This window comes from Aulonocara stuartgranti (assembly GCF_965226115.1).
Source record: "Aulonocara stuartgranti genome assembly, chromosome: 2".
Classification (NCBI taxonomy): Eukaryota; Metazoa; Chordata; class Actinopteri; order Cichliformes; family Cichlidae; genus Aulonocara; species Aulonocara stuartgranti.
In genome coordinates this window covers 34,081,204-34,105,520 of record NC_138940.1, presented here as the reverse complement: position 1 = coordinate 34,105,520, position 24,317 = coordinate 34,081,204, and the positions used below count along the sequence as shown (strand labels likewise).

The 24,317-nt window shown below is 40.2% G+C and overlaps 1 protein-coding gene across 1 annotated transcript; it reads left to right on the top strand.

Annotated features, from left to right (window-relative positions):
• On the top strand, nucleotides 1-24,317 carry slc16a2 (solute carrier family 16 member 2). Its single transcript, XM_082556999.1, has 8 exons — nucleotides 1-463; nucleotides 590-1,221; nucleotides 11,705-11,849; nucleotides 12,137-12,629; nucleotides 13,946-14,089; nucleotides 16,434-16,662; nucleotides 18,595-18,860; nucleotides 18,958-24,317. Exons 2-7 carry the CDS (start codon nucleotides 789-791, stop codon nucleotides 18,843-18,845), a joined length of 1,695 nt encoding a protein of 564 aa, XP_082413125.1. The 5' UTR covers nucleotides 1-463; nucleotides 590-788; the 3' UTR covers nucleotides 18,846-18,860; nucleotides 18,958-24,317.

Below are 24,317 nucleotides of genomic sequence, written 5' to 3'. Positions count from 1 at the left end.
GGAAAATGCGCTGAAACGGATGTTTGCATTAGCCACAGGATGTTGTTACTAATCCGACACAAGAGAGGAAAAGCAAGCCACACTCGGGTTTTTCCGCGAAAAGCCACGAAGTGCAAACTCGTTCTACTGTAACTGTACTGAAGCTCCACCATTGGCTCCAACTGTCCGTCCGCCGGGGAAAGGAGGTGGTCGAGGAGGAGGGGTGTGTGGATTTGCTGAATGACGGCTCGGTGTGTGTTGACACTTGAGAACCGCTACAGCCTACGGGACATGCACAGGCCTACCTACGTTACATATCCACCTTGTAAAGATAAAAAGAAGCGTCTAATTCTTGCATTTAACATCGGGAAATGTTGATGATAGTGCGGGAACTGCGCGACGGGGCTACACGGAGTCGAGGCGGAGCGGACGTTTTCGCAGGTTGATGATCCTCTTTCGGCACCGAGGAGAAGAGCCAACACAAGTAAATACATGGTGTTAGTCTTTATAGGCGGTTAGGCAGGCTTGCATTAAAAGGAAGGATAGGCGGTGCGAGCTAATTCCTGGAAATATAGACCTCCGGCCAGAATGACACACGCTATGTTTGCAGGTTGGAGTTTATTCGCTGAAGTTGGGGCTGCGAGCAGCGTGTAGGAAGCTTGTGTGCCAGGAAAAACACCATCCGTCTTTCACGTTTGACAGATAACCAATCAAAGCTGTTATTCAAATCGGTGCTCTTATGTCAGCGACCTATATCTCATGCATGTGCGCCAAAAGCCCACAGTAGCCTCTCCGCCAGATCAGACAGCATGGGGACCAACGGGCTAGACAACCAAGCGCAGCCGTCCGACAGAGAGTCACGGACGGAACAGCCGGCTCCAGGTCCTCAGATGGAGCAGAGGGATGCCCCTCAAGACCTAGACACGAGAAAGCATGACCAGGCGGACGGCAGCGAGGGTAAAATCGTGAAGGAGGACAGTAATACGCAGCTGATCGAGACCGGCTGCAAGCCACCCCTCACGCCGGGTTCCGACTTCGAGGCTAGGGTGCAGGTAGAGAAGCCCGGCCACGGAGCTGGCTTCGTCCCACCCGAAGGTGGTTTCGCTGGCTGGCTGGTGGTTTTTGCTGCAACCTGGTGCAACGGGTCAATCTTCGGAATTCACAACTCCTTCGGGATCCTGCACATGATGCTGGTGAAGGAGCACACAGACCCTGAAGACCAAACATCCCAGTTCAAAGTGGGTGAGTAAGTACTATCTGAGCAGTATCTCTCTGCTCAGGTGGGCTGGAGCTGAAGCCACAAGTGAGCTGGTGGACAGGAGTAGAGAATCTTGATGCACATTTGGTTTATAATTATAGGATTTTTTTTAAAAGTGGAACTTAGAGCTGTGGAAGTGTCATTTAAAGCACAATTACTATAATAAACATTTTAACATCAACTTTATATTAATTTACAGGATGTTTATTTTAATATGTATATCACTTTAGAAAAAAGTGGAATAACTTAAATTCCCAGTGGAACACTAAACACAGTAATGAATAAAACAAGTGCCCCACCAGCAGGTGTAAAGTATGCTCATTGCTGCATTCTTATTTTTGAATTATTATTTTCTTCTCTTACTCTGAAATTGCTCCTTACATCCTGTTGAAATCTCTTGTTTTCCAAAGCACCAGCATTCTAATGAGTTACAGGCACTTAACTGAAAAAGCACCGTAGGCACTTGTTAACTATTCATTAAGGCTGTCTGTTTATCCACAACACAGTTTGCTACAGTGGGTCCTTTGATAAAGGTTTCCTTAATGATATAGTGAGCACAAAGGACTGAATATTTGTGAACATTTGCACCGGTACTGAGCTGATATTGGAGTGCTGTTTTTTTCTTGTTATATTTTCCCCTCTTGGTTCCCAACAACCAAACAAAGACAAAAATTTTAAGCTATTTACCACAATATCATTGAACATTTGGCCAGAACAAAGCTGTTTTGTTAAATATCAGCCAGGGTGGTAGTAGACAGATAATTGCAGTTAGCGAGGCCGATATTGGTCCATACGAATGTCTGACCCATGCATTGCTGGACCAGTATGGACAGACTTGTTAGAGTCCCCAAGATGCACATGACTAATGATTAAAAATCCTGCGATAGATATGTAAATCAGGGATATTGCTTCTGCTTGTAGTATTTAATACAATCTAACAGGTAGTTATTATTAGAGTCACATCATTACCCTACCCACTTCTCCCATTTCAACCATTCTGTTTAGGATCATAAGCTTTCATTACTAAATGGTCAGACTATTTCTCTATCCTTATTTACTATTTGCACTCAGCTCCCTGCAACGGGAAAGGCACTATACAAAGCAGTCAAGGATATCAGTCTTAATAAAGAAATCACTGATGTTCATTTACAGGAATGTGACAGTTCAGTCTTGTTGTTGCAGATAAATTAGTCCCCAGAAACAATGGGCCTGGTGCTACTCCAATTGTTTGCAGGAATCTGACATTTTCTTGTACCTGCAAGTCCAGTAGAAACATTTCTATTCTTCAGTGAGTTCACAAAGTCAGCGTCCAATTTGTTGCTAATGAAGCTCTGGGCTTCTGGGTAACCGCTTCTAGCTTTGTGCTTGTTAATCTTGTTAACAAATACTGACTAAAGGAGTAATCATGGGAATTCTTGTTTGGGGGGAGAAGAAAGGGACCCTCCTGCCTTTCTTTCTCCTCCTCCCCTTCCTCATTGTGAAAACCGTGAAAGCTGCTTCTGCAGTGTACTGATCCATACAGAGAAATGTTTTGAGCTCGGGAATCATGTAACAGGAGTGGATGTTTTTCTTAAAATCCTCGTCAGTTCCCGCAATCACATGCAAAAGTTAAGGTCACAATGTGGGAAGGGATTATGGCACTAATGCTGTTTGCTGGAACAAATGTGAACCTTTATTATTATTATCAGTATAAAAGCAATAGGGGGGCGGGGCGGTATAGGAAAGACATCTTATTTTTTAAAAGAAGCTGATGGAATTTTATACAGGATGTTTATATTCTCTCTTCCCCATTTTTTGACATATTTAGGATTTCATCTCCAGCATTTTCTTGGGTTGAGCTCATATGTGAACAGATTAAGTGAGTAGGCTGAGACCTGACCTTTTTACCTCAGCAGCAGGAAAAAAGCACAGGGGAAGAGCTTAGCTACAATAGCTATGATCTTAAAGGCTTCTTTTGAGATATCCGGTCTAAATTCACACGTGTACAACATTTTAAAAGATGTCAGACTGCTCAATAGAAAAAAAAGCAAAGGACCATAAGGGATAACAAAAGGCTGGATATAATGAAATCATACTTAGAGATCACCATTAGGCCTTGCTGAGGTCTTTTATAAACATCGAGGAGTAAACAAGTGAATTTCAGAATACCGTAGCAGTATCGAAGTAGGGGTTGAGAACAGTAGGTACTTTAAATTTTTAATGACAGCGAGTTGTGTGTGTGTTATGAGTCACATATGGTAATGATTTGCTCCGTGATTAACATGACACCTTTACTCATTTTTTTCCCAGTTGTTACCACAAAAATGTTGGTAAACTTGTAAAGTGAGTGCACGTGCCCGGCACACCTTTCTTTTGAAAATGGAAGGGGGGGGGGGTGCTTTCATAATCAGCGAGGGGTGAGCCCCCAGTCAGGTGGTGTGCGAATGAACGTGGCTGCACCGAATGTGGGAGGAAAGTTCAAAATGCAGCCGGCACTGTTTCAGCTGCAGCAAAGTTGGCAAAGAGGGAATGTGTGTGAAGGGGCAGAAGAAAGGGACTGAGTGAGGAAGGAATTCATTTTTCATTGAAGCCTAAAACTATTTCCATCTATGTGCCACCGTGAAACGGAGCAGGAGGAAAATTGTGATGAGAAAAAAAGTAGCTCATCAAGTTCTACTTGTTTCTAAGCCTAAAGTTGGTTTACTTACTGAGCGTTATGCACTTTATTCTCTCACAAGAATACTTAATGACTCTGTAGTAACTATACCAGTAGGCTATGGTATCTGTGCGAATGTGAGAAAACATCTGATGACTCCAGCTGCAGAAGCCTGTTGGCTTTAGTCACCTACATTACATCAAATCCCGCTAGCTTGAATGTGCTGTGCTTCACAAATCTACAAATCAACAGAGAGAAATGCAGTGAAATGATTCTTGGGGACTTAAACATCGCCTGGATTTCTTCATCATGCACTCTTAAAGAAAGATGACAAAGAATGCGAGTGATTTAACTCAGATATTTATCATTCCTACCACAGTAAGCTCTGGCATGTCTAGACTCATGTCTGCCTCATGCACTGACCACATCTACACTAATGGCACAATAATGGATCTAGTAAGTGTAATAGCAATGACCAGAATCATTAGGTCACAGATTCTGCTTCAAAGACTTGTGATGTAAAAAATTCACAGGGGAAAAGAACACACCGAGTGAAAGATTCAGAAATTACATTACGCTTGTTCCTGGATATCTTACAGACTGTTCTAGACAAGCATGCACCGATAAGAAAACTCACTAACCTATTGTGAGCAGTGCTTTAGCCCTGTGGCTTGATGTGGAGCTTAGCTAAATGAAGAATGCTGCAATAAAACTGAGAGAAAATAATAGAACAAACCACGTCATTTTTAGAAACTAAATCTGGAAAGATTGAAAACACAAGCTCAGTTAACTAAAGCATGAGTGTATTATAGAATAGTTTTACTGACATGTTAGGCACATATATCTTTGTTCATTGAGTCTAATTGTGTCAAAACCCACTATGTATGTAAATAAATAAATATGTAAATAAACTGTTTTTTAAACAAATGGAAATCAATAAAAGCCACGATGCGAATAACTTGGATAGCAAACTTTTTTGTTGAACCAACTGAAGAATTTATCAAGAATTGTATATGATTTTTAGGCTTTACTTGAAAGCAATACAAATATAGGAGGTTAAAACTTGTTTCTCTGCACAAATGGGCTACATAACCTTGATGGTAAATGAATAAGGATATAGCCGATTGCACTTTTGAACTGTTGTCATATTATTAACTTTAGTCTGAAAGAAACAATTTCCTCTCAAAGCCAACGGTTTTAGCCTTTATAGCAGGTAACTGTTATTCTTCTATCACTGGCCTTGACGGCAGCTCAAAATCTTTTTATCTTAGCATAGAAAACTGATGCCTCGTTACATTAACCGCTAGATGTAAAATGAAAAATGGTGACGCTTTCTTGCGTGACGTCAGTGCTGATTTCAATATAAGGAACATTGAACTATAACTGAAGTACCTTAAAGCTTATATTTTCAGTGTAGATGCTGGTGGCTAAGTTACGGTTATTCCGCTAAGCCTGCAGACACAAAGGGATCGAGACCGGTCGGCAATCCCCAGAAACCTCTGGTTGCTAGGGAAAATTTGTGTTCCTCTAAGTTTTTGGAAGTGACATTTGTTGAAACTGATTGAGTTGGGAGCTGCATCAGAAAATTCCTTACATTCGCTTTGGTTGCTAGCAGATTGCTGGTCCCTCCTAATTTTCATGGAAGAGACTGACAGTGTGTAAAACACTCGCTAACTACTAGCCTAGCAGTATTACAACTTAAAAAAATACAACCAAAAAACAGAAATGGAGCGGATTCACCTTCAAAGTTCAAAGTGTGGTTTGATCCTTTCAGGATCAAGTCAGGAAATGTTTGCTTTAGTGGCAGAACCACACTTCCTTATGTTGCAGTGCTTACGGACAAGTTGGTGTCTTGTCTGGATATGACTTCGGGGCAGGTCCAGCTTTTAGGTGTCAGTCTGGATAAACAGCTTACCTGGTCCTGTCACACTGATAGGATTGAAGCCAAAATGAGTGGCGCAGTATCTGTGGTAATTATGCGGTAGGTAGCTCAGTCAGACAGATCAAACAATTACTGGGTTTATCTCATCTTGACTATTGATCAGCTGTTTGCGTAGAACAAGGTTATGTGTTTAGCAATTTGTTGTTTATCCAGGGTAAGTGTAGAGGGCCTGCTGTTGGATGAAAGTAGGGGACACACTTTAGTTTTCTTTCATTACATTTCAGCTGTTGCTACACCGGTTATTATTAATAAGAACTGCTAATATCGAGCCCCAAAAAAGCTTAAAAAGTTGATTCCTTTTTACTAGTCAAAAATTAATTGCCCTGTCACCTGTAGTCTAATTTATTGCTAGATTTCTCTTAATTTAAGTGATTTCTTGGGTCCATTTAAAAAATTACTCGTGATGTTTTGTTCCTGGTTCAAAGACTTTGAGACAAGCTTCTGCCAGATAGGCTCCATTAGTAATGCTGCAGGTAAAGGAGAGCCTTTTTAACTCAAACATCATAATGTTTATGCATTCATAACTTTAAGTGTTGAAAACCCTGAGAATACTGAAATAACAGGGACATTCACACTCACTGGCCTGGACGTTGGAAAGTATCTGAAGATTAAAAGCAGCCATTCGCTGCATGCTGACAATATATAGTTAGGAATAACTACAACAAGCCAAAACTAGCCAACAAGTGAGAGGCATTAAAGATGTTTTACTAAACTGCTTAAAGCTGTCTTCCAAATATTGAGTTGTGCTTCATCATATCTCTGTTTTCTTTGTGTGACCTTGTTGTGCATTATTTATCTTGGCCATCGTTAGCAGTCAGGTAAAAAAAATACCTTTTAAACTCTGTTTCACTTTAAACTCATTGATTCATTGCTTAAAGGCAACGATGGCGTCTTTATTGAAAGTCTTTCTAATGTTAAAAAGCCTTTAACAGAACATTAAACATGGGGAAGAATGAAGTGCAACATATGCTTATAACATTTGTATACACAGTGGTTGGAGAAACTGGGGAAACCTTCAAAGACAATGATTCCAGGTTTATCTCTGTGTTTCTTCAGTGGCTAGTTGTTCATTATTTTAGATGTGCTTAATAATCATTGTTGGATTTTCTCAAAAACATCAAAAACAAGTGAAGTAACACAATAGTCTGTCTGCCAAGAACATGTCTTAAACCATTAACGTAGGGCTGTGCTCTTGGTAGGTAGTGTGTTATTGTTTTTCCCCTGCTCCAGATTTCTCCAGCATCTCCCAGGACAGCTGGAAATCTTAGGTTGGCAGATCAGGGTGCAACGAGGCATTTTTAGCATTCCAGTGGACAGTGGAATGGGTTCAGGTTGGAAAAAGTTTCTTCAAACTCCATGCGCTTATAAAAAGGTATATAAAGATGTGTACAAAGAGTATTTATTGGTTGATTTTGGTTAGTTTTAGGCATTTTTTTCTGTATTTAGATAGGATGAGGTCCATTTAACCAGGCGCTTGGCTCTGGACCCTTCTACTGATCACAATTTAGCCTATGGGGTATGCACCCTAACGACTAGGACACCAGTGTCCCCTCAATACCAAAATGCATCTGTTTATAGAGGATGTTGCTGAAACTATCATTTCAGTTCAATCCAATTAATTTCAGTTGTACTACTACGCTGACACATGACAGAGTAAAATCTCCGCAAAACACATCCATTAAAAAAAATAAAAAGGATTACCCCTTTCAGCTTTATTAATAGTGTCAACACAAGCAGTTTGCACTTACTCTCAGCCTGAAATATGATGCGATTTGTAAACATCAGAGGGAATGGTTGACTCAAGGAGCATCCTGATAGCTTTGCTGTCAGAGCTCATTTATGGTCTGAGCCTGAGCTGTTTGAAGAGACTCCTGGTTGATCTGTGACAGATGGGCCTCCACATGCCTTCTGCTAGCAAGCCTTTGCGAACTGTGTCGCCTCACCTGTTGTACTTTCTATATTTGTGCTAACACAACATCCTTACCATTCTACTGTCTTTATGATACAAGCAGTGTTTTCTCATTCTTTAAAATGAACATTCTGTCCTTATTATGGACTTTAATCTTTAACTTGGTATGGTATTAATTATTATAAGATAAAAATGACTGATTTAAAGGTGACTTTTATGCTTATCTTCATCTTCACAGTGTTGTTCTTGGACTCTACTGTAGTATTCGTGGATGATTCACAGTTGATTCACATGGGCGACCGTGGCTCATGGGGTTGGGAAGCGCATCTGTAACCGGAAGGTCGCTGGTTCGATCCCCGGGCTCTCTGTCCTGGTCGTTGTGTCCTTGGGCACTTTACCCTACCGCCTACTGGTGCTGGCCAGAGGGGCTACAACTGTAGCTACCTCCACCAGTGAGTGAATGAATAGTGGTATTGTAAAGCGCTTTGGGTGCCTTGAAAAGTGCTATATAAATCCAATCCATTATTATTATAGATGATTCAACATGTTTGATCTAATACTGGACATTGGTGCGGCTTGTAAGTTTGTGCACTGCCTGCGTTTGAAGAAGTTTTAGCTCTTTTCTGGCTAAATTCAAGCCAAATATCTCATGATTGACTGACTGACCACATTAGGGATATGTGCTCTCATCATATAGATATAGAGTAGAAAAAATGCTCTGAATCTGTGCATTTGGAGCAGTTTGAAACCTGAGCTGGATCATAGGGATTACTCGTACATAATCAAAAAACACACTGCTGGATCGTAGCAGTGTAAAGCAATGTATTTGTGTTTTTCAGTTTATTATGTTGCCTCAGCACCTGCTAAGAGCATTTTATGTTACCTTGAGGGACAAAAATACCTATGACTATTGTTTCTTTAGGAGTACGTCCCCCAAGACGCTCTCAGAAACAGTGTGATGCATTGTTTAGGTTCAGCAGTATTTCCCCGTGTCTGCGTCAGCCGTGGAAAATATCGTCAGAAAGCATTTGAACAGATGTGTCTTTGATTGTTTGGGCTCACTGGCTCAGAAACAATAATTTTGAGCTGAAAGCAGCAGTGCGCTGCATTCGCAGTCATCTAAGCGGATGGTTTCATACACTGCGGGATACATTGGAAGTGAAAGAAAATGTCATTGGTGCTTCTCAAAGCAATGAAAACAAAAACAACAGCAAGGGATCTTTCCAAGGACAGTGTCTTTGTTATTCTGGAAAACCCACAGACCATATTCTGAGCAGTTTCCCTTCAAAGTATCGTACTTTCTGCCCCCTTAAACAAGGGGACTAATGACCTATTATTCCTACTCTAGTCATTTGATATGAATCCTGATATTCTCAAATTAAGACTGAAAGTAGGCAGTTAAACGTCATTATTTCATTTCAAATCTGGTGCTGTGGACAACAAAATAGTGTCAGTTTCTCATTGCACTACAGCTGCTCATAAAAAAGGATCTGTGAACCTAATAATTTAGTAACTGCAGTGTAGGTAATTTAATGCCTGGTTAAATTTCAGCTTTGTTATGAATGGAGTAACAGGGCCTCTGTGATATGAATGACTTAGTTTTAGTGTACCTTTTAGCTGTCATATATATGGTTGTCTAGGATGGCTACACATGACACAGATTAGACTAGACACAGTTATGTAAATATACATTTTAATTACATAACACATAGAAGAAATCCACAAAACACAGTTGTCTTGCATGCATATATTACAGCTTAGCATAAAGCATGCTGAACTCATTAGTCTTATATAAACTTCTTATTATATAAAACCCAACTGCATTTTTCTGCCCTAAGTGTTCTTACTCTAACATAAATATGGGTCCTATAGAGTATGCTGCTTCTTGTCAGACTGCATCAATCATGTTAAGAGATGGAAGCTTGTTAACCCCCTTCTTTGCTACCCCACACAAACAGACATCTTTTCATTTGGCTCCAGTCTCCCTCACTGTGTTCTTTTGCTTTTGTTTGAAAGTGTTTGGACCTAATCCCCTCTAATGAGCACAGTGCACTCAGTTGTTGTGTCAGGACACAGGGAAATGGGGCTTTGTTGTGGGGCTGGCCAGAATATAGAGTATGCTGTAAGGCAGTGTGACACGGGCCTGTTGTTTTGATTTCACATCGGACCTTTTGGTTTGTCATGTCCAAACTGTTATTGGTGCAATACTAGCACTGCAGGTGCTAGAGCCATTAAAAAAAGCAATACTGGAACTACATTATAATGCCAAACTGACCAATTTGAGTGTTATAAAACACTTTACATCTCTGTGTCAGATATTGGGCTTTCCAAGAATGAGTCTGCAAGAAACAGCATGCTAGCAGCAGTGCATGTCCAGATGGGAACGCCGCAATCACTAGCTGAGATTGGTGAGATTAAGTTAAGAGCCTGTGGTATTTTCCAGACAAACCAGCTGGACATCTAGTATTGAACAGAAAAAAGGAAAAGTATTACAGGTGGTAGCTTAAGTGGTCTTAGGAGCTACATCAGTAAGAAATAATATCTGAAGCTGAGGAAATGCAGTGATTCAGCAATAGAAACACTCATAACTATCAGCCAGTTCACACTTTTAGGTAACTTAAAGGGCACTGTTTTTATGTTTTTATGTCTCACTACTTGCAAATTCCTCAAAGTATGCTATTTAGAATTTGACTGGACTAGAAAAAGTCTCACCTTGAGCAATAAAGCATAATTTAAACATCACAGCCTACCTATGTATTATAGTGGACCATTTATGATGGTCATTTATGATATACTCATTTGTAATATGAGTATATCACTATCCACTAGAGCACCATTGGGAGGTGGTGGAACAGGAGATTCACAGTATGGATGTGCAGCAAGTGTGTGATGCTATGATGTCAACGCGGACCAAAATCCTGTTTCCATCACCTTGTTGATTCTGAGTCTAACCCAGCACTGCAAGGTAACAAAGTGACTAGTGAATGTGCACAGCTCATGTTTCACTCTGAACTCAGAGTGTGTGTGTGTGTGTGTGTGTGTGTGTGTGTGTGTGTGTGTGTGTGTGTGTGTGTGTGTGTGTGTGCGCGCGCTTAGGTACATAAATCCTGCCATCAGGCTGTTTAGTAGTCTCTCTGGTCTCATTTCTATTGGACTGTTGGACCAGTGTGACCCAAGGCCCAGACACCATGGTAGACATCAAAGCTACCTTTGCTCCCTCAGGGACTGGATCCAGACATGTGTTTGTTTGTACTACAGGGTACGCGGTGTCTCTGCTAGAGAAATCTGCCTCGTTATGTTTTAACACTGCATGCTCTACATGCCAGAACTATCCACTTTGATTCACTTTTTGATCTGCTTAATCACCATGAGAAATCTTATAGAGCGTGTCTGATCTACATGATGCAAGTGTAGACACAATAATGAGTAGAGTTACATAAATGTATATTAATAGCAAATCACATCAGGTGGTGAGAGAGTCACAAAGACAGAGAAGAAAAAACTAGTGTGCAGCATACAAAGCTTTGTAGTTTTTCAAAGCTTCGGGAAATCTTGTGGGCAAAATTCTTATTGTCTGGGTTAATTAATACCTACTGTATGGGGCATTTAAAGGCAAGACTCAAAATGCTACACATGTTTACTTTGAGCGTGGCTGCTGCTGAGGTCAGGTGGCAGATTTGCAAACAGCTTGCAAGCTCTCAAAAACTTTAAACAAAACATAAAGATTTGCATAGAGGCCCAGGCATACGTGCATGAAGGCCATGTTGTTTTTCAGTGATGCCTTTTTTAACTTTTATGCAATAACTTCTACACGTGGAAAAAATTATGTTTTAATGGTCAAGGACTGCACACACTGATCTTTGCTTTGTGTACAAACAGATATAACAGTGTTTTTTATTTACTTTAGGTGATAGGTATAACACCTGAGATTTCCACATGCTTCTGATGATGAATTCTTTCTTCTCTCAACTTCCTCTCCAGCCTGGGTTGGGGCCCTGGCCATGGGCATGATCTTCTTCTGTTCACCTGTGGTCAGCATGTTCACAGACCACTTTGGCTGCAGGAAGACGGCTGTGAGTGGGGCGGCACTGGCTTTTATAGGACTGCTCAGTACATCGTTTGCAAAGTAAGACATGTTTGTCAGATACGTCCTTTGAAAATATGAATGAAACCATGTAAAATTATATGCTAAATCAGGGGCTCTAGATGTTTTGCCCTTTTAGGCCTCCAAGAGGAAATTTTGTGGGTAAGGTAAACCATTATGAGCTTGCACATGAAAAACCCATGTGGGCCCCATGTCGGCTAGCCCATGTGGTCCTCTGTGAGAGTTTTCTGTGGACAACCTACACTGGGTTTATTTATTATTATATTTATGCTCGTTTTTCTTCCTGATGTCCTTTTTTTTCATTGTAGTTCCTTGATCCTTCGTTACTTCACATACGGCATATTGTTTGGCTGCGGCTCCTCCTTCACCTTCCAGCCCTCGTTGGTCATCCTGGGCCACTACTTCCGCCAGCGCTTGGGTCTGGCCAATGGTGTGGTGACGGCTGGTGCCAGCCTCTTCTCTATGGGCCTTCCGGTGTTACTGAAAGAGGTGGTGGAACCTTTGGGCCTCAGCAGAACATTCCAGATCCTCAGCGTCTTCATGCTGATCCAGGCTCTGCTGGCGCTAATGTTCAAGCCTCTGATCCCTGCTGGGGGAGACATGGGCCCCCAAGGAATAGGCCCCGACCATGCCGAATCCCAAACTCAAGCTAATGCTCAAAGTGGAGGCAGGTGGAGCAGGGCGATAACCACCATCAGGAAGTACTTCAATTTGCGTGTGTTTCACATCGTCACATACCGAGTGTGGGCATTTGGAGTGGCTACAGCTGTATTGGGCTATTTCGTGCCATATATCCATCTGGTAAGAACATAAGATAGGCAAGAAGTAATTGTTTCTAAATGGTGCTGCTTTATAAATATTTACAATAAGCCCAGTTTTTATGTGAATAAAGAAAGCACTGTTTAACAGCCTTTCAGTTATTTCTGCTGTGGTAAAACATTCCGACCTCTTTATTTATATTATGCGCTTACACAAAGAGCATTAGAGATCAGTGGGGTTCCTAATCATGGGTTTGATGTAAAAATGCTTTTTCTCAGCTGACACTGGAAATGAGGGGGAGTGAGATTGATGTCAGAGCCATACTGTTGCACTGTGGGAGGTCTGGTGCCATTCATCTTCTGTAGGCCTTTTGGAAAGAGGGCAATTGAATGCATGTCAACTGAGTAAATGAGCAGTGGCTGAACATCGCCTTTGTCCCTCTCAATAAGGATAACAGAGTTTGTCACAATAGCTTCTGTGAGGAACAGCACTCAGTTGCCAGGAGTTAATTGTGCTCTTCTTAATTTTTTTTCTGCTTCAGTGTACAACCTTTGGGTTGCCCAAAGGGAAAATCTATAATTTAAATATGTCATGTTGAAGCCAAAGAGCTTGACAGTAGTTTACTAACTAAACTACTCAGCTAGAGAAGCCGAAAGTAAAAGAAGTCCATTTATCCATTTTGTTTACATCCACAAACTCAAGTATGTTTTCAAAGTCTGAACTCTGATTGAATTTGGGGTGTGATAATAAGATAGTAAAAAATGAAGATGAAGTGTTAAGTTGCTGTGAAGTTGATCTCCCTCTATCCAGATGTCGGATGTTCCAGCTCCGGCCTCCCTCTGTCAGGCCTGTTGTTTCAGGCCCGGGCCCAGATGTAAACACTGCCCCGGTCTTTGTATTGGCTCGACCATCTCAGGAAACCTCTCCTGTATGGCCTCTCTGTATCCCTAAACATACCTATCCTATGGCCATTGATGAATGTAGACCTTCAAAGCAGAGCAAATATTTCACAAGGACCAGCATGTTCAGGAAAGACTTCAGAGGGCGGTTTCATGTTTTGGATCTAATTTGGGGGTCACGGCTAAAGGGAGCGGGAGGTTCTGACCTATATGCGTTCAGTCTTCCTGCTCCGCAGTTCCAAAGGTCTGTTGATGTGGACATTTTGTTAATGTTTGAGGTTGATTTGGGGTGAAGGATGAACAATTCCACTCCAACAAATGCTGAGTGTAATGTTTTCTCGGCAATGAAGAATACGGTTCATGAGCACGTTGTATAATATCTTTGTCATTATATGCACGATGGACTTTTACGGACTAACAGTGTCCACAGTAATGATTCTGTCTTATTGTGTCTCTCAGATTAATTTTGTAAAAGAACAGTTCAAGGGCACTGAAAAGGAGTGGGTGCTCCTTGTTTGCATAGGAGCATCATCAGGGGTGGGACGCCTCACTTTTGGAAAGATCGGGGATCTCATTCCTGGTCTACGGAAAGTCTACATGCAGGTGAGGGAATTATTGAAGCTCTAAAATTTATGCAGACTGCTTTTCTTTACTGTTTGGTCTGTTTTTGGGAAAACCTAATGCACTTCACAGTGGTAAGTGTGCCTGTCAAAAAGTGGTTTTTATAAAATTTGCCTCATTCACCCACACAAGCACTTTTTTTTAATGCTTTTCCTTACTATGTAAGAGTAACTCAAACAGTCCCAGACCATCCCACTACCATCACCATATTTGACCGTTGGTATGATGTTACTTTTCTGAAATGCCAGATGTAACGGGACACACGCCTTCCAAAAAGTTCAGCTTTTGTCTCGTCAGTCCACAGACTATTTTCCCAACAGTCTTGGGGATAATCGGGATGTTTTCTGGGAAAACCTAGATGAACCTTTATGTTCCTTTTGCTCAGCAGTGGTTTTCATCTTGGAGCTCTGCCATGCAGGCTTTTTTTGCCCAGACTCTTTCTTATGAAGTCATGAACACTGAGGCAAGTGAGGCCTGCAGCTCTTCGGATGTTTTTCTGGGGTCTTTTGTGACCTCTTGGATGAATCGCCGCCGCGCTCATGTGGTAATTTTGGTCAGCCGGCCACTCCTCGAAAGTTCCCCACTGTTCCGTGTTTTTGCCAGTTATGGATACTGGCTCTCCCTGTGGTTCACTGGAGTCACACAGTTTTAGAAACAGCTTTATAACCTCTTGGGAGTTTTCACTTATTTTGATTCTCATTTGTTCCCGAATTCCTTTGAATCGCACTATGGTGTCTGGCTTTTGACGATCTTTTGGTCAACTGCTTACTTTGTCAGTCCGGTTCTATTTAAGTGATTTCTTGATCGAGAACACGTGTGGCAGGAATCAGGCCTGGGGACTCAGCTTTCCAAAGATGTGATATACAACAGTTAATTTATGTAATAATTCACTTAAAAACGGCATTTTGTTTTTACTTGTGTTTACATTTGTGTACATATGTACATATGTTTGATGATTTGAAACATTTAAGCGGGGCAAACACTTTTTCACACACCTGTGTTGTTTGTTAGGCCCAATTTTACTAAAATATTTATTTTTTATTACCTTGGTGAAATTAGAAATTCGTTTTTATTAATGGCTTAATGGCATTATGTTTCTCTGGAATGAAAAACAGACTTGCGAACACAAGGGGAATTACATGACTGGATAATGTCAGGTTCCTTGTCTATTTTCCAGGAAATAGACAAGGTGATGTGAGAGCAATTTGTGCAGTGAATACAAACAGGAGTTGCCATTTCCTGCACGTGCGGCTTCTGCTGAATGCAAAACACAGGGATCCATTGTTTTGACCAGTAAACTCGTTCAAGCAGCTCACTAAGCAAAGGGGCACGGAGTTACGGATTAATTAAAATATAAAAACAACTTTGAAGTTGTGGGACATGCATACTTAAAATGTGCTGATCTGTGATATCAAGCAAAGTATTTCTAAAGCTTCATTTGCAGTATTAGTCATATAAAGAATTTCCTGACAGTGTGGCGGTGAATATTAAAGAGTCTAGTTATGCAAGAGTCTTTTATAGAATGAAATCCAGTATGTTTCTTTTGTCCAAGTGTTGAACACAGTTTTTAATTGCTTAAATCCACATTGTTGTAGTTGTGAAGGGATTTGAAGTAACACTCTTTGGCTCTTTGAAGTGACACAGAACAGTCATTCACAGCATTCATGCCGTAGACACTTAGTGAACAGACAGCTTTATATCTTTTATATTTTTCATAATCATTAACATGTAGTTTATTAATCAGATTGATGACGGCACCGGTGCACTCAGGTGAATTACCATAGTAAATGTAACTATGATGCTGAACTTTGCCTGACGGAGACGTTAGATGAGAGCGATGACACAGGAAGAGTCCTGAATTGGAAAAATTAATTCAAAAATTCTTTTATGTTGTTACCACAGAAATACACTTAATTTAAATAGTATTTCACAGTAAGGACCAACAGGTCTTACCGAGCCAAGTGGTAAGACTTACTCATATCAGAACTTTGTTTTTCTGCATATTTAAAGTATGTATGAGAACATATCAGGACTTTTTATCGTTCATGATCAATTTCTCTGGCAGACAAAGTACTTTTTATTTTCTCAAATAACTTTACCTGACATAAATATGTGTAGGTGGAGCCTGTAGATGGAGGGTGTGTCCACTTGCACACGTAACCATATCTGCCTGAGGCCAGATTTACATGCATGAACAAAGGCAAAAAGAAAGCAATGTGAGCCATCTGACTGACTGCATTTAACGCATATTTATCTGTCAAAAAGAATGTTAGGAGAGCATCAAGACATTCAAAGCTTGTTTATGGGTTCTTGCTGTATTTTGCAGGTGGTCTCCTTCATTGTTCTTGGCCTGATGTCCATGATGATTCCTCAGTGCTCGATGTTCGCCGGGCTGGTGGTCGTGTGTGTGTTTCTGGGACTGTGTGATGGATGCTTCCTCACCATGATGGCTCCCATAGCTTTTGAGCTTGTCGGGCCCATGCAAGCCTCGCAGGCTATAGGTTACCTTCTAGGCCTCATGTCTATCCCTATGACTGCGGGTCCACCTATCGCTGGTAAGAAGCTATATATGTGTGTGTGTTTTCCACTTTTTGAATAGCGCAGATATATGTTATTTACACATCTGTGCTATGCTTGTTGGCAGTAGGGATGCACAATGAGCTGAATTATATTAGCAGAGAAAAACCTTGGACGTGGGTACAACTAACGTAATTAGTAAACGGAAAAAGACAAATGCACAGCAGGACAGGTTATACACTGGTTTGTGTTTAGAGATGGTTGGGCTCATGGCCAGCCACTGCCCGTCTCCAAGGATTTGTGTTCATGAAAAAGCACACACAGTACTGATCTTCGATCTGCGTTCTTTTGTTCCGCTCGCTAATAAAAAAATAATACCTAAGAACACTAGTCGCAGCACGCTGCTGACTCAGGCATCTTTTGACTTTATCTCAACAATCTCTTTTGCCTCTCACACATACCAGAGCTGCTTTTACTACACAACTTTCTGACTTCCTGACAGCTTTTTCCTGGCCTTTGTAGCCTCAGCCAACATACTGAAACTCTTAGATGTCAAATGCTAAATGTACTTTTTTAAATGAAGAGTCATGCTGTCTGGCAGGGTTTTTTTTTAAATTTCTTTAAAAGAGATTTAGTTTTCAAAATAATCTTCACTTCCTAATGACAGATTTTTGTTTTGCATTGCAGTATTAGAGACAGCAGTGCACTGACATAGATCGATAGCATATCCAAAGCTATGCCAGCAATATTGGTGCAACCAATAATCCTTCTTACTGTAATAATACATTACTATGCACCTCTTTTATAGTGTGGTTAAACAAAAAGAGGCATTATGACAGTATATACCTGCAAATTGTTCAACTAAAAAAAAAACCTGCTAGTTGTAGCCTTGCTGTATCCATTTCTTTTGCAAAGTCTTGTTTTCATAATCAAGATATAGGAGATCCAATTTCATCTTTAATGTTTTCTATTCAATAATCAGAAATTTTATTTTAATTTTGGGCACTTGTCTTTTTTCACAATTGACCAGAAATCCAGGAAACAAGACAGAAAATAAGGAATTCTTACTGTCAAATTCCATGAATTTTACAAAAATGAACAGCCTTGTTTCTTGGCTTTCTGTCTCCTTTGTTAGCGAACAGTATCACCAAAAAGTAATATGAACAGGCGGTGCAGGTGGGATGTTAATTTAAGAGATCAGACTGCACTACTTGAGAATGCACACTGTGACCTGCATGCAGAGAAAGTGTCTTTTTTATTGACTTATGGTTACTGGAACCAAAGAACTGTGTTAGAGGAAAAACTGAGGGGCTGCACCAGGCCCCATGATAAGAAAAACAAATATTAGTTTGAATTGTGACACATACAGAGCCTTCAATTGGAGTCCAAAGATAAAACATAGTTGGAAATGAGCACATTGGGGCCCCTTTAAGCCACAAAAACAACCATAATAACAACCATACTATAGAACATAAAAACGGTTTGTTTATTCTAATGCTTAGTTAGCATTAAAGCCTACAAGCAGACAAACTGAAACTAAGGAACACTGTGTTTATGAGGCTTGACAAAGCTTATTGTCTTCTAGGCCCAGAGCTGTAGTTAAAAAACCCCCCTGCTCTTTTCTCATGTGTCCTTGAGGCCCAACAAATGTGGATTTCCTTCCTCATATAATCTTTGCACACCCTGGTCTGTAAATGGTTTGAATACTGTATTGTTTACTACAACGTTTGGTAATTACAAATCTTTTTCTTCACTGCCTTCGTCAACACACGGCCTGTCTTTGCTAGTGTGCGATGTCCACCATCTGCCGGGCAGCGGAGTAGCTTAAATGCATTGCAGGATGTGGAAGAGGGTGTACATTTATTTCACTGTGTGTATACACAGTATAAACAAACTGGGAATCTGCTTGATCTAAAGCAGATGTTTTAATCTTTCCATTCGCATTTTGCTTCCTTACCTCCGCTGCACAGGTCTCCTGCATGACTATTTTGGGAATTACACAGTGGCCTTCTCCCTGGCTGGTGTGCCTCCGATGGTGGGGGGCGTGGTGCTGTTCTTTGTGCCCCTGATCCACCACAGGCTCCAGCGAGGTCAGGCATCACCAGAGGAGACCTCCACAACTGCCCACATGTTGCCCAGCGCCCCACCGGCCGAGGAGCCCAAGAGCTGCTCCAATGGAGACATCCTGCCCGGCTATACAGATGTAGAGACACACATCTGATCGCATCATACAAAGGTTAGACACATCGTGTATGTGAAAACATACATGTATGCAATAACGTCTAGATATTCCAATTCCTTCTAAAACATATTGCATATACTGTTTTTCTCAGGGATTCAGCCCACCAGCACCTTTTCTCATCCATAATCTGTCCTCCACCTAACCAGAAGTCTCAACTGTGGATTTCCTGTTGGCTGATCTTTAACCTGCAACCCTCCAAGACCCCCCTCTTTGGCTGTTTTCTTTCTTTTTTTTGTTTAATGCGAAGAGAAGTTGACAATGCTCTGGCGACAAGTCACGGAGTGGATGAAAAGAGGGCACATTAGCGTCGGAGGTGGATAAAAGCAGAAAAGCACAACGTAGTCTAATCTAGTCGTTGTAACACATACCTCCACGAGGAACTAAATGAAGACTAAAAAGCTGTCTTTCTGATTTTATAGCATTTAATCGTGCTACCTTAGCTTTTGAAGCTGTAAAAAAGATACACTTTTATTTTTAGATCTTCTGAGAAGAAGAGGTATATAAAATAACAACTAGTGAAGGGATAAAGTCAAAATGTCTTTATGTTGTACCTCAAACATCTGATTTCTTTTTAACACAATGTGTTTTATTTAGTATGTGTAGCTAAAACATGGTTATATCTTAAATGATTTGCAGCTTTGCTGTATTCGGCTCTGCGCTTCTGTCTGTGTTTTCTGCTGTTACAGCTACAAGAGAAGCATGCGTACTGTTTGTACATGTCACAGGAGGTAACAGATATTGCCAGCAGATACAATCCACCTCAGCTCAGCTGCACATGAGTTTTAGACCCTGGCGTCACTGTGTGTTCACACTCCGCTGTCTAAAACTTAAGCAAAATTTCTTCACCAGTCTGCCTGCAAGGAGGACGTGTGTAATTGTGGCAGCTGTTGATTCCACTGATTCATATGCAATGAACCTTAGTGTTTTTGACCTGTTACCAGTTTTCAGTGTTGGGTCAGTGACTTTTCACCACCACAGTTAATAGAGGGTATTTCCTCCTGAGTCTGTAAAGCATAAATGTTTGCTTTTTTTCTCACCAAACGAAATTTTTTTTTTAGCAGGGTGCTACACAAATCTGAATTAACTGTGTCTGACACAGCTTTGAAAAATAACTGACAACAGTTTTGTGCTTTATAGGTGTGGAAAGAGTTGGAGTCAAGCAGTAGTTATGGGAACTTAATGGCTGTGAAAAACATAGACTTTATTCAACTTTGCAAAAGGCATTTTGTTTGAAAGTGTATGTGTGTGTGGTTGCCTAGTGATCTTAGTAAGGACTAGTTTGAGTTTCACATCCTTTCTGCCTGTTTAAAGGTTATGATGTGGCCTAAGGATTGTTTACAAGAAGGTTATGGTTGGGGTGTTGGTTTGGATGGTTAGGGTTAAAGATAGGGATGATGTCAGTGATCTTCCTCACAAAGATAGTCATGCATCCTGTGCGTGTGTGAATCTGCATTTAATATTAGAGGCATTTATTTAATATGAAGCTAAGTTGGGGTCTGTTGATGAAGAGGGGGCAGAGATTAAAAACTGCCAAATGGCCCAAGCCCTCATCAGGCCGTCTCACAGATAATCCAGCCAGTTTGCTGCTTTAATTTAGCATCACTACGATGACATCACTAGTTGTTTTTGCAGAAATGGAAAAAAAGAGACAAAGTTGCAATCTTGTTGAGATACAGTATTCCCTCGGGAGGACAATCTGTAGTGGTAACTACCACTTAGCATTTTGGACCACTTACCTCTGCGCTTTTAGATTGCAAGTTCTCCTGAACGACAGACTTCAGCGAACAGACGTGAAGTAGAGCTGCAATAATCAGCTGTTTGAGTTACACAATTCTACGTGGTTCTATGCATAACTGAATCACAAAGGGGGGAATGCCGTGGCATTCAGCTGGCGTTTCTTTGTTGGTTTCCCCTCCTTGCTTTCACTGCCATTACTCAGTCCGCTCCTGCTTGACAACAGATCAGAGCATAAAAGCTGCACAAACCTCACTGCTGAGTGTAGTTTTTATATGGACAAATGGTTCTGGATAGGAAACATACACCTGTACCTCAGTAATTACACAATCCTCAGCAATCCAGTTGAACACTTCGACATTCTTTATTATTTTTTAACGTTGCTGTTCTGTGTTGAGATTTTTCTTTTTTTCTGTTACAGTCCGAGAGCCACAAAACTGCCAAATGTCTGTTGTCAGTCAGTCTCGCTTCTTCCAAAACAGTTGGTGCGTAAACGTTTTTAACAGATCTTCTGCCTTCGTATCCGTTTACTCTGTTGTTTTCAGTCCTCAGCATTCCCGCTCTTCCGACACATTCACTGATCGTTGTCACCGTGAGTTCTCTTCATGAAATTGTCTTCAGCTGAAGAAATGCTGTTATTTAACTGTCAGATATACTTAATAAGATGGAATAAAGGAATATAAACAGTTTATATGCGCAGGTTGGGAAGCAAAATCACACGTCTCTAGTTTGAGGTCTAAGGCTTTGTTAGATTTTATTGGCAGTGCAAACGGTTGTTTACATAATTTGCAGCTGCTGCTGGCCAATAAAAAAAAAAAAAAAAAAAAATGGTGGTAATTAAAAATGATGGGTTTACACCAGCCATATAAATGAATGGTTTAACATGATATCATCCCTCCATGCAAAGCCTCTTTTACTTAACTAAAACAGTCACCAGCTGCCCAACAGATTTTGTAATTAAGTATTATAAATGATTTCAGGAGATGCTTCTAGAAGTGCAAATTCAGCGTCCTTATAGAGTTGGTTTATATTTATATGAAGTGCATCCACCCATATGTAAATATGAAATGTAATGAGGCAAATTCTATTATATAAACTATCTTTTTTGTGTACACTGTCAATTCCACTGCTGCTCAAACTAGGGGCCTGTGTCATTTATATTCCACCACTGGTAAAAAAAAAATTAGATAAAGCTAATGTCGCAACATTATGTCCTCTTCGGTGACCCCCCAGTTGTGAAAAGTGATTTTTCTTTATGCACCAATTATATCCATCCAAACAAAATGTAATAGATTTCTTTTTTTCAGTTTTTAGCATGTCATTGACTGTGAAGATACATTTTTTGCTTTTTTTCTTAATTTTTAGTATGTTGGCATCATGTTAGTGTTTTCCAAATCACACTTTTGAAGACAAAAACAAGACATTTGAGTCACAGCAGAAACCTAAATTATGAAAACTTGCCTGCCTTACATTTACCTATACACGTGATCAAAATTTGTTTCCAGATTTGAGACCAGAATTAAAATCGTAACATTTTCAATTATACCTGTGCTACTTTTCTACTGATTATTTTTCATTTTCTAACGGCTTCGTCCAGTTTCTGGTCAGAAGCAGCTGAATGCTTTTTATTTTGTAACCTACTGTAGATTAAGATACAGAAAAATGACATATATTACTATAATTCTTCTAAATGAATCATAAATACGTTTTTTTGTGATACTGCTGGAAAGAGAACTGTTGAGTTAGTTTGTGTGTCCGGTTCTGAAGGAATACATAAAGGCGAAACACCCAAATGAATGAAAAATGAGACACATGAGTACATGTGTATGGTTACAGGGTGTCTGCTAAACCAGTGTTTGGCTTAGCAAAGCCGTTTGATCTATGCAGCATCACTGGGTTTGTGGTCCACTTTATGAGACTGCATTAATTTCATTCTGATCATGTCAGACTGTAATAATGAATGCTTACTTGGACTACAAGTTGCATTTGTCTCTGTAGCACTCAAAGCTGTAGCTGGTAGTAGTTCGGGAACCGCTAAACCTACAGTAGAGCCCCTTATACTTTACCTAAACTATGTATGTACTACTAACACTACTACTTGTTTTACTTAATGTTTTCTTTTTAAATACTTTGTATTATTAGAAAGCTTTGAGCTGTTGTCAGACTTGTCACTGTTTCCCAGAAAGCTTCACCTTTTTCTCCTGTGCTGCTTGTGACATACACTATGCATGTAGCAGCTTCAAAGAGGCACATTAAACTCTAATGTACACGTGAAAAGGCAACGCTAGCATGATTCCCTATGTGCTTTCTTGGTTGTTTCAAAACCCATAGAAATACAGGTCAGATGAACTAAATGTGATTATACTGTGTCATATTTACTTGTTTTTTTTTTTGTTTGTTTGTTTGTTTTATAGGTAATTTAAAAAAATAGCATAATTTCTTCACCATTTGCAGTAGCAAGCCTTGTTATACCGGTGTGCAATGTGTCATTTTGCTGCTCTTCAGACCTCAATCTCTGCTTACTGTGTAACATCTAAAACAAACAGTATGTGTTAAAGCATAGCTGAGGGTCTCTATTATACGCTGAGTCATGATTTGCAGATTACTATGGATCCCTTCCAGGAAGAACACAATATTACAGGTCGCACATGCATAATGTATAGACCTTTCCACACTCCACATGTTTTATTCAGTGATTTTTTTTTTTTTTTTTTAAATTATCTTAACTGTAGGCATCATGTTTCCACATTTATAAATGTTCCAATGTTTTTAGTAACTGTGTTTTTAAATTTTGTGAAACACTTAATGGTCAAAAGTTTTGAGCACTCCCTCCATTTTCCAGGTATTTATTGAGATTAAGGCTGTTAATGTCTATTGACCGTAAATGGTACAAAGGTAAGCAGTAAACTGCAACAAAAACAGAATTAAGAAAATAATTTCCAGTAGCGGTGCAGTTCAACGTAGCTTTGAAAGTAGATGCAAACAATTTTTCTAGAGACGGCCAAACATCGAAAGGACCCAGAGGGCCAGCTTCAACAGGAACATTCTGTGATTTAATTGTTAGGGTATTATTTACTTGGTCATGAGGGAGTTCTTTATCATTAGTGAAAGCTGCAAAACATGAAAAAAATCATTCATGGCCTCCTTCACATTTTCCAAAACCATGCAGTGGGCCAGACTGGAGTCTTTGGCGTCCCTATCCCTGCCCTTGAGCCTTATATTTGACCCTCCTGGTTTAGACACTATGTGATGTAAACAGCAGTAACTGGAAAAGTGGAGGTGTGCTAAAACTGTTGACTGATTCTGTACGTTGTCTGTATGGTTCTGCAGTGATGCTCAGCTGAGACCTCCTCACAGTCTTACATATTTCAGTACAGGGATCTGATAAACCTTCCTTCTCTAACCTCCAGTAAGGTTCCTGCAGTTAAACCTCTATGGCCTCTCGTCACTTCTTAAAGCTGCCACCTTTTGTCCTTCTGTTTCACACAAGCTGTACTTTTGCAAAAAAAGAAGCTTTTTTTTTTTTTTTTAAATATATATCTATCCGTTTAATTCCTTTTACAGAATGATCAAACAAGGCCAGTGTCATCACATGATCTGAGATTAAGTCATGCTGCTAGAAAAATGTATGGATTTTTTTTGTCATAATTTTGAATCTGTATCAAAAGAGGCACATTTTTTTTTCTATTAAACCTATAATAAAGACATAATATTGCA

Coding starts and splice junctions, on each gene's coding strand:
- slc16a2 (XM_082556999.1), top strand. CDS start 789: ATGGGGACCAACGGGCTAGACAACCAAGCGCAGCCGTCCGACAGAGAG. Junction 12,630..13,945: donor TCGTGCCATATATCCATCTG/GTAAGAACATAA, acceptor TGTGTCTCTCAG/ATTAATTTTGTAAAAGAACA. Junction 16,663..18,594: donor TGCGGGTCCACCTATCGCTG/GTAAGAAGCTAT, acceptor TCCGCTGCACAG/GTCTCCTGCATGACTATTTT.